Below are 11,181 nucleotides of genomic sequence, written 5' to 3'. Positions count from 1 at the left end.
AAACCCATACCACCCGTTAATTCAGCGTAAGGGTGGATTTCGATTTCATAAAATTTTGGAATGTTTATGTGCATGTATAAACCCTTGCTTATAAATGGAAAAATCAAAGTCTCTGTCTGCCTGGAAATCCTGTATAAGAGCTTCACAAAATGTTCTCTTGGTTTTTCCTTCACAATGATTGTTTACAACCGAATGGAGTTTCTAACATTCAGCAGCATTTTTTACTTATAAAATTCCAGATTTTGATTCAGATATGGTGATCAATAAAACCGAAGAATATATCACGTTCCTCCTACTCATGCAAGTTAACTTCCGAAGAGAATGAAGAAGCTCCATTATCATTTCTCCTCTGTTGGGACTTCATCTGAGGGAATACCTAATCGACCCTAGGATAGACTCATGTCAACAGTTATGTGAAATGCCCGTTTGGTTTCTGTCAGAGAGCAAACGCTTATGAAGGGTTGCAGATGAAATTAAACATGTAGAATCCAGTTGATATATAATAGCGTTGGCAAGGATTTAAAAAGCAAAATGTTAAGTTATTGCGGTCATTTGGGCATTTGGGTATTAGATAATGTGATAGTTTAATTGTCATAAAGATTCAAATCTTATTAAAATATTGTTGTTGAGTGTTTATGTTGGAGATGAGGTCTTTTATTTTTCATTTCATATATTCATAACTCCAACAAAAAACATTTATTATTAAAAAGTAAAGCAAAATAAATTACTAGAATCATATCATATCATTAGAATGAAAAGATGTTAAAAGTTATCAAAATTCTGAAAACACTTTTTCTGAATCTCAAATTAATCTTAACCAAAAAAAACGAGTTTGCAGAATTGTTTTGGGTGGAATAAAACCACCTTATATCATCTAATTGACATGCCAAGTTCATCATAAAAAATATTAGAATTTTTTTTTTTTAAGTATTTAGTTCTTGCTATCAAGATTCAAATCCATTAAAATGTTATTGTTGAATGTTTATGTTGGAATAATCAATATGAAAACACATTTCTTAATTTTCTTTTTTATTTCTGGATTCGATTGTATCTGCATTTTTATCATCAACTTTTGGAATCACACTCTGTGATGATAGAATGAAAAAGAATTCCAAGAAGATGAAAGTAATAGAAAGAAAATGAGTCTTAACCCAAATAAAAAGGAAGAAAGAAGAAAGTGCAGAACTGCTTTGGTTGGAATAAAACCTCGTTATATCACCTTATTGGCATGTCCAGTTCATCATAAGAAAGTAATAGAAAGAAAATTAAGAAACAGGAGCTTTACAGGCAGAATATTCAGAAAAATTACAACATTGAAAGAATGTAATTAAAGAAAAATAGCAAACAGAGCTTCCTCTAAAACGAAGTGGGCAAGGAGAACCAAGAACCAGGCGAGGGAGGAGGTAGCTGTCCAAATTGAAATTGCTCAGTGGGCGAAAGCGGCATGAAGGACCCGGGCGAGAATGGAACCTGCGACCCCGCCAACAACTGAGAAACCGCAAACTCCGAGCCGGACGAAACAAACTGGTGGGCGTTCACTGCAGCCGACTGCAGAAAAAGCGGCGGAGAGCCCTGCTGCGCCGCCATGGCGGCGGCGGCGGCAGGGTGAGGGAACTGGATAGGCGCTGAGAAAGCAGAGGGCACGGTCATATGCGAAACCAGGCCCCTGGGTCCTAGCTCCTGAAGAGGGGGATAAATATCCTGCGAGGGAAATTGGAACGCGTACCCCAAATCTGCACAGGTGGTGGCGGTGAAAGGATCGAATGTGGCGGCGCCGCCGGTGGCGGACGGATCAGCGGCGACCTGTTGTTGTTGATAAGATGGGAAAGAGACGGATTTCATGGCCGCCAGATTGGAATTACAGACGAGCTTGTTGAATGAGAAAACCGATTCGGGCGGAGGCGGCGGGAACCTTGGTCTCTGCAACAGAGGCGGCGGTGGTGGCGGCGGTGGTGGTGGTGCAGTGGGTGAGCCAGTGAGCCGCTGGACAATGGTGCGGAAATCATTTTTGTGAATGGTGTAAAGTGGTGTGTTTTGTTTGGGCGGCTGAATTACAGTGCGTTTCACCACCTTGCTGATCTTCCCAGAATGAGAATGCCGTCTTTTCACACCCACATAACCATTCCTTTTGCCACTTCCTTCACCCGAATCAGACCCTTCCATTGCTTCTTCCATGCCAAATAAATCTCACTGATATTCGCGCTTCAATTTTACCATTATTACCAGTAAATCTCTATCCTGTTCCCTTAAGATATTGTTGTTCTTAGTAGTAAAATAGGGGGCTCGGGGATACTTGAAATACACGTGGCGTGATCTCAGGTGTTGGAGTTGTTGCGATCTAGGCCGTTGCTTCGTCATCGTTGACTGGGTTGTCTGGTCTGACCGTGTTGGTGAAAGCGACAAGGCTCCGGTAAAACATCGAAATCTTTGACCGCGCTGTCCACTTCGCTTAAGTTTTAAAATGGCATTAATGCCTTCGTTTTCGGTTACAAAATCACAAGTACTGAGGTGGAAGTGGGGATTTCGAGACACATTTAAGGAGCAGGTAAACTTCGTGGTTCCATTTACCTTCCCCTATTGCTATTTTCGATGATAACTATTTACAAACACTAGGTATACCAAATTTTTAAAGGAGTTTACTCGCCATGCAAACCTGCTCCTCCTTCCTTTTTTTTTTTCTCAAGATACTTTCAGTTAAGAGTTAAGGTTTAGTTAAGAGTTAAGGTTTAGTTATATCCATTCCATCAAAATCTATTTGGGGCATAATTCCAACCTCATTCTTTATGATATTGAGGCCTTGCATTCAACAAGGCTTGATCTTTGGTGGGCTTATTTTGAACCTTTCAACTTCAAAAGCAAACCAAGGTCCCGTTAACACTTTCTCCTCCTTTTGCCTAGTTAAAGATGGTAAAAGTTTGTGTTCTTTTTTTTCTCCATGTCGAAGGGTTTTGAGTTCATTGGTAGAGTTTGATGGTTTCGAATGATTTTTATTTTTATATGTTGAAAGATTTTAGGTTTGCTAAGAGAGTTAAATGATTTTTAATGACTAAACAATACATCGGATTTTGACGATTTTTTTTGGTTGTGAACACATGTGAATTAACTGCTTGTAGCTATTGTTTTGGCTTCTGGGTAGTAACAATGCACGCTATGGGATCCGTTATATGTGCAAGGGGGAAAAAGTACACATTTCAAAGTGTCGTCTGGTACCTACTTAAAGATGTCCCAATACTGTGTAGTTAAAATTGCCAATACTTGTGCATAAATGCCCCAATAATCACGCACTATGGGTATCAATAAAGGTGCACAAATGGGCCAATTATGGTACAAAAATGTTTAAAAATGGTCGTCTATTAGTACATATGAAATTTATTAATGGTCTTTTAGTTTCTTTTTTAAGTTTCTTTAAAGTTGGTAATTGGGAGGTTGGGTGTGCAAGTAGTGTTCAATTATTTGAACTATAATGGCTAATGATGTTGTTCCCCTAGTGTACAAGACCCTCAATACAATAAAAGATGAGGCGTGAGGACTCAAGTCTTATAGAGTACAAGGACTCAAGTCTTATAGAGTACAAGGCCCTCAACACAATAGAAGATGAGGCTAGAGGAAGGGTATTAGTAGTGGACATAGTTCCAATAGTGGACAAATTTTTGTCAACCCAACCCCCCTATTACTACATTGTAAAGGAGCCCAAAAAATTGATAATGGAAAGTTCATTAATGAATATCGCATGTAACAATAGTGGATAATTTTTCATCTTTTTTTTTAATCCATTTGTACACCACTACTGGCCCATTTGTGCACTACTACTGGGACATTTGTGCATAACTACTGGGGCATTTGTCCACTACTACTGGACTACTACTAGATATTTTGAGTTATCTACTATTGGCACAAAGGTAATTATGTATCGTACAACACTTTTAAATGACCACTTTTTGACTTTTGCAGACATAACGAATTCCATAGCGTTCATCATTACTACCCAGAAGCCATATCCTTAGTTATAAGTAGTTAAGTTGTATACGGAGACAACAACAAAAAAAATCGAAATCTGATATACGGTGTGAGAGTTAAAAATGACCAAAGCTAGCTATGTCCACTACTGGTACTATTCCCCTAGATGTCTTGGGTAGCCCGTCACTCTAACTAAAGAGATGTCCACTTAGACTCGTACTCCTAAATTGAATTACAAGAACAATTTAAGTTTGATGTAAAACTCTTAATAAAATAAAATTATATATTTATTTTTTTATTTTTAAATTAGTAAGTCTTATAGAGTACAATAATGATGTAAAACTCTTAATAATGATGTAAGTCTTATAGAGTACAATTCCCTCAACATTATAAAGAATGAGGTTAAGATCATGTCTTAGATAGTGTCTTGTGTATTCCCACATTCTTACCTAAAGAAATATCAAATTAGATTCATACTTCTAAATCGAATTGTAAAAATTATTTAAATTTAACATCATATTCTTAATAAAATAACATCATATTTATCTTTCTTCTTTTAATTAGTAATAATAATGTAAAAATTAACATTTCCCATGGACACTTTTTCCTAAATGCATTGATTAAATAAATAAAAATAATATATTTGAAAAATATATTAGCTTTCAATAAAATGGAATGCATAGACATACTTTTGTTCGGTACAATATTACATCTAAATAACTAGATCTATTTTTGGTTATTTTGCTTATCATTAAACTTTTGACACTAATTCTAAAATTGATTCTAATCGAAGTAACTTTTGACCTACCCTACCAACCTCTTATTTTCATGTGTTTTTTTTTTCTAAATAAAGTTAGGTCCTCAATATTTACACGAATATGATGTATTGTTAACCTAATGTTTAAAAGCATGTGACATTCTTCCACGCTTTCTCATCAAATGGCATTTACTTCTAAATCTCTTTCAATTAAAGAGTATTTACCCCTAGATAATATACAAAACAATTTGGAGTACTTATGTTCATATGATATTAGTGAACTTTAACATTTATTTAAAAGAAAAAATAGACTTTCTTAATAATTGATTTAATAGCATGCATGGAAATAAATGTAGATCAATTTAGGTCTAATCATGGGTTAATATATATTTTTTGAATTAAATAATAAGGTGTCAAAATAAATGATTTTGGGTAAATAAATGGTTAAATCTAAGTGGATAATGATTATATCTAAGGAGGCATATGGATATATGTAATAAATTATCGAAGAAGATAAATCCATTTATAATGATAAGGTGAGGGTTATGTGTGTGGTAAAATGTGTATGTATGGATGGATAAAGGTTCATGAAATTAGCTCAACTTTGTATAAATTATGTCATTTATTAATATGCACATGTACATAATTGTTTCTGCAAAATGGATTCAAAATTAAATGTGAAATAGAATGGATGTGTGAATTTCACCATTAATTTATCCTCCTTTTTGAGGTGCATGTGAATTTTAAATTATGTAACACATAAAAACGTATATGAAGTAAATATTTAGACATCAACAAATATGTGTGAAGTTTCATGTTCGAAACTTGAGTCATGTTGAGTTATGTTGTCGTTGATGTCAACATGTCTAGTGTTGCCATTGATGTCTTTGTGGATTATAGATGGTTCGAAAGTGAGTGTTCTGATATTGTTGTGTAGTCTAGTGGTAATGTTGAGTATGCATAAGGTATTTTCAAAAGGTTGATGTAGTGGAACTTCCAATATGCAGGAAACAATATTTATATGCAAGAAAGAGTATTTAATGTCCCAATGGAACAATTATTTGCATTCCTCTAGTTTGCGAATATTATGGATTGTGATTTTGGTTATAAGGTTTATGATTTGTGTACATTGTACTATCATTTTTTCAAGTCCTCTATTGCTCAGATGGTAGAGTTGGTTGTTGTTGTTTTTGACAATGAGGCTATTTGTCAAAATTGGTCCAGAGAATGATTGGTTGTTCTCTGACAGGTATATTCAAGTGTTGTGGCTTGGAGGATATATCCATTTGGTTTGTGCAATGTTTCAGTTTAGTTTTTTAGCATTGGTTTGATTGGCAAGTGAAATTATGTTGTTGTGTGTTTAGTGTTGTCAGTTGTTCTGGTCCTTGGTCAACTGAGGTGATGTATCTTAGTTAGACAATACTATTTTGGTATGGATATGTATTAGAGGTCCTATTTGAATTTTGATATGGGTTTCGATGTGGTGTGTGTACATTCACATTGTGTATTTTGTATTAGAGGATGTTTTTGGACCAACCACTTAATGAGTTGTATTGTTTATCTACATGTTTTGTTTGGTGTGGACTTTGGAGGATGTGTTAACATGTGTGGTTCATTGGAATCATTTTAGAAGGATGTATTGTGATGTGTTTTGATCCCCTCTATCTCCTAGAGTGGACTTTATTTGGTATTATTGGTCTAGGTGACCTAATTTATGTAATATTGAATTATCTTGTATGTATAGATGTGCAATTGTATGAGTTGAAGTATAGAATGTGCATGAATTGATGTGAATGATATGCAAGTAGATCTGGTGTGAAAGTCAGTTTGTGAAGAGATTTGATGTTGATATCTTTAGTATGACAATTTTTTAAGACAATAATTGTTATCAGATGTGTTTCCCATGATGTTGGTCAGTTGACACAATGGTTCAAGGCTAATTTCATGATCAAGAGATCTTGTAGATTTCAATTCATATATTCCCTATACCTTCTAGAAGAAGGTGTGTTCCTTTTGGAATCTTATACAATCCTTTATATCTTTCCCTAAGGTTGTGTACCTTAGTCTTGCAAGTCTTATCAGGTGCAATGAGTTCCTTAGCATTGATCCTAAAATATCGTAATTAATTATTCATATTGTGAGTGTAATTATCATCGTGGTTTTTCCATGTTTAGGGTATTCTACGTAATTTTGGTGTTCGTGTGTTCATTGTTCTTTTTGCTTTCATGACTCATAATTGCAATAATAAGTTAATTGTAATTTGAAGTTTGATAGATCGAAAGTAAAGTATTTTAAGGTCTGGATTGAGTCACCCCCTATCAATATTATGGTGTGTTCAATAATTAGTATAAGAGTTAGGTTCCTCTTAAAGAATCTTAACCACTTTAGGAAGATCTAGAATGGTACAAGAAGTTAATTACAAAGTGTATGTGGGAAAAATGGATTAATAAAACTAAATATGTGAAAATTACGATAAATATCAATCCACACACACACACAGGACTTCTTGATGCAAGCTATGGAGTAACGATGCGTTACTCAGCTTCCCAAGGAGGGTCCCATGGTTCTCTATCTCACAATGTCCCTCAAACCAATGTTTTGCTCTCAGATTATTGAGCAAAATGGCTTAGGGATGGCAAATATGAGAACGAGAGAGATTTTAACTGATCTTAGTATGAGATGTGTTATAAGCTAGATGAGATGCTAGAAATGCAACAAACTAAATGATAAGATGACAAGGTTAGTATGAAGATTATCCTAGCATACTATATTTATTCTATGATGGAACTAAAATGATAAGGAACTTATTCTAAACATGCATATTCGTGATTAATTCTGATCTAAAAGAGGCTAAATGAGGAGCATATATATAAAATGAAAGCTTGAAACAATTTGAGCATAAGTGTGATGCTTCAAATTTGAAAGATGATTGTTTTTGAATGGAGGAATGAGAGCTCTATTTATAGCACAAACAGGGCAATGGATGGTCAGGATTGAAAGTTTTAATCAAGGGCCAAGTTTGAAAGTTGGGGATCCATGTGCACAATTTGCACCAATGAAATGGTGACAAATGTCCACACCAGATTGGGTTGAAAGAAGAGGTTGGAGGCATTAAAGGCCTGAGGAGACCTCATGGTTATCTAAAGGCTAAGGGTCAAGTCTAAGTTAGGTTTACCCAATGAATTAAGATCTAATCCAAAGATAAACCTTTGTGCAAATGATTAAGAGATAATCATGGTCAAAGCATTAATGACCTGATGAGACCCTTGGGTTGGATAGAGGTTGAGTCAAAACAAATGTTTTAACCATGTGGGAGGGTTTGAAATAACCATTAATGGTTATTGGAGACTTTGGGGATTAAGTGGTTGAAGGTTGGAAGCCTTCAATGGTTTTCAAAGACTTTAGGGTTTTTGGTGGTTGAAGGTTGAAAACCTTCAATGGTTATCCAAGACTTTGGGCTATTTGAGAAGTGACCTCCCTTTGCTTAGGGATGTGACAAAGTTTAGAGGGGGTTTAGGTTAATTAGAATTGGTTAGAATATTCTAGAAGGGGTTAAGAAGGGGTTTGGGATTTTGCAAGTGGATGGGGAGGATAATAGGATTTAATTGAATTATTTGATTTTCATTCAATTTGGTTGGAATTAAATAAATTTGATTTATTCAATTTAGGATAACTATTTAATTAAATTTGAATTTAATTAAAAGTGGCTAGGGGGATTTAATTGAATAAAATGATTTATTCATTAAATGGGTATAGTGAATTTAATTAAGTGATTTACTTAATTAAATAGAAGAATGTGAATAATTTAATTAAATTGGATTTAATTAAATAGAGAAATGAACATAAAATATTCATTTAGGAATATGGTCATTTTTATACGTCTACACAAAGCACTAGAGTTTGATGGCACAAATTACTCCTATTGGAGGGAAAGGATGGAATATCATTTGGAATCTTTGCCAACTAGAATATGAGAAATTATCCAAACTAGATATACTGCTCTGACAAATGTTCCCCAAACTTTGGATGAGGTTAAGGCACATGAGAATAATGCAAAGTCTAGAGTTACTATCATTAGTTGTTTAAGTAATTCGATATTCTCTACAGTTATGGGGTTAATCTTTGCTAAATAAATTTGGGAGAACCTGAGTAGTGTGTATGAAGGTGATTTGAAGACAAAGCAAGCCAAGTTGACAAATCTAAAGCACAAATTTGAGAACCATAGGATGCCTAATGATGAGAACGTTGAAAGCTATCTACACCAAGTAAATGAGATTGTGGTTGTAATTAGGGGTATTGGCGGAATATTAGTAGAAAGTGAAGTGGTGAGAAAAGTAATGTTAACATTGCCTAAATTCTACAAACCTAAGAAGCATGTTATTGAAGAAAGTCATGATATGGACAATACACCTTGGCAATTGTATGGCTCGCTATCTGCCTTTGAGATGGTTGAGCTAGATGATTTGTGAAAGGAAAAGAAAGAAGCAACATTCAAAACTACTAAGAACATTGAAGATGAACCTGAAGTGAGAAATGACATGGATGAGATAGAAGAAAATTTTGTCAGAAGATTGAAGAAATAATCTAGAAAATACAAAGGTAAATTACCCTTCAAATGTTGCAATTGTGGAAGAATTGGTCATTATGCACTTTTGAATTTACTTATAAGGAAGAGTATGGTAGAATATTTGATGATGATAATAAGGGAAATGATAGTTATAGATGGAATAATAAAAATAATAGAATAGATGACAAAGATAGGCCTAAGAATAATTTCTTCTCAATGGAGATTTATTCATCTAAAGATGAATATGATGATGACTCAAATGAAGAATCATATTTTTTAGCTATAGAGGAGAAGAATAAGGAAAGGTTTGACAATATGGAAGGTGTGAAGAACAATGAAAAACTAGTGAGTGTGAAGCCCACTGCATGCAAAAGCAGAGCCTAAAGCATGGATAATTGATTCTGGATGTTCTAATCATATGATAGGTGATAAAGGAAAGTTCATTGATTTTTAAATATATGATGGTAGTTCTGTAAAGTTTGTAGGTGAGGAAGATGCACCTATTTTTGGTAAAGGTACTATTTCCATTGATGATAAGCATATGACTAATGATGTTTATTATGTTAAGGGTATTACAAGCTAGGGTTCTCATTGCACCAAAAGATCAACCTGTCAATGCCCGATACAACCACTAGACTTATAGAATCCATAGGAGGTTGTTAAACCATGTCATGAATCCTCGCGGGGGAAGCTGGCCCACTACCAATAATCCCCCTCCCAGCGTCACTCGTCATGGCTTTCATGATTCAAACCTGTGACCAAGCTCTGATACCACTTGTTACAAGCTAGGGTTGTCATTGCACCAAAAGATCGACCTGTCAATGCCCAATACAACCACTAGACTTATAGAATCCACAAGAGGTTGTTAAACCATGTCGTGAATCCCCATGAGGGATGTTGGCCCACTACCAATAAAGGATTTGAGAGATAACATTTTGAGTGTGATTTAAATGTGTAATAAAAGAAACAAAGCTTATATTTCATAGATCTAGATGTGAAACAAGAAATAGGAAGTTTCAGGAGATTAGTTCCATAAGGTATAAGAACTAATGACAATATCTACTATGTGAAGGATAATAGAGGAAGTAGTTATATGCTGGCACAAAGTAGTGAGTGTTGGTTGTGGAAAAAAAGTATGAGACGTATCAATTTTGACAATGTTGGTACAAAGTAATAAATATAATTGTGGAAAGTGAAAATGTCAGGATTAGTGAAGAATGGAATTAGACTAAAACTACACTTGAATCTGAGATTGAAATGGGTAAGTGCACCAAGATGTTGTGCAAAATGTGGGGTATAAGCGGACACCTTTTTTTTGAAATCTGCTAAACTTGAACTTGGAGGAGAAATTTGAGAGTCATCCACTCAATACATGAAGATACTCAAAGAACAAAGATTGCAGTACCCTGGATCTAGTTTTCAAACTACTAATTTTTTTCAAAATTGGATAATATTAAGGGGTTCAAATCCTTCACGCATGAAAAAACAAATCTTGATTTTTTCTGAAAAATATAACATAGTGTTTGACGTGCACATCAAAAAAGTCAAAGTTAGATTTATTATTTGGACAAATACTTTGGTAGAAAGATAGTTAAGAGTGAGCACTAGAAGTTGTGTATTTATTTTGTAGTTTTTTGTTGAGTTTTTTTTTTTTACAATTTTTTGAATCGGGCACATCCTGAAAAATCAGGTACCTGTTCGTGCGCGAAGCATAACTTGCACCAAAATAATTGGAAATGCAATTTTTTTGTAAGTGTAAATAATCAACCACACTACAATAATATATAATTTTTTAAAAATTTGGATAAGTAGATAAAAATTTATTAAAAAAATGGTACACATGTCTCTAAGAACTTGGAGACACTGGTAAAGCAAATTCAAGATTAATATGTTATTGTTG

At 34.5% G+C, this 11,181-nt stretch overlaps 1 protein-coding gene across 1 annotated transcript; it reads right to left on the bottom strand.

Annotated features, from left to right (window-relative positions):
• Positions 1–1,120: 1,120 nt before the first annotated feature.
• Positions 1,121–2,234, bottom strand: LOC131060431 (uncharacterized). Its single transcript, XM_057993667.1, has one exon. The coding sequence runs from the start codon at positions 2,173–2,175 to the stop codon at positions 1,357–1,359; it is 819 nt and encodes a 272-aa protein (XP_057849650.1). The 5' UTR covers positions 2,176–2,234; the 3' UTR covers positions 1,121–1,356.
• Between the last annotated feature and the right edge of the window lie 8,947 nt (positions 2,235–11,181).

Source organism: Cryptomeria japonica, chromosome 4, assembly GCF_030272615.1.
Source record: "Cryptomeria japonica chromosome 4, Sugi_1.0, whole genome shotgun sequence".
NCBI lineage: Eukaryota > Viridiplantae > Streptophyta > Pinopsida > Cupressales > Cupressaceae > Cryptomeria > Cryptomeria japonica.
The sequence above is the reverse complement of the archived record's forward strand: the minus strand, read 5'-3'. Positions and strand labels throughout refer to the sequence as shown.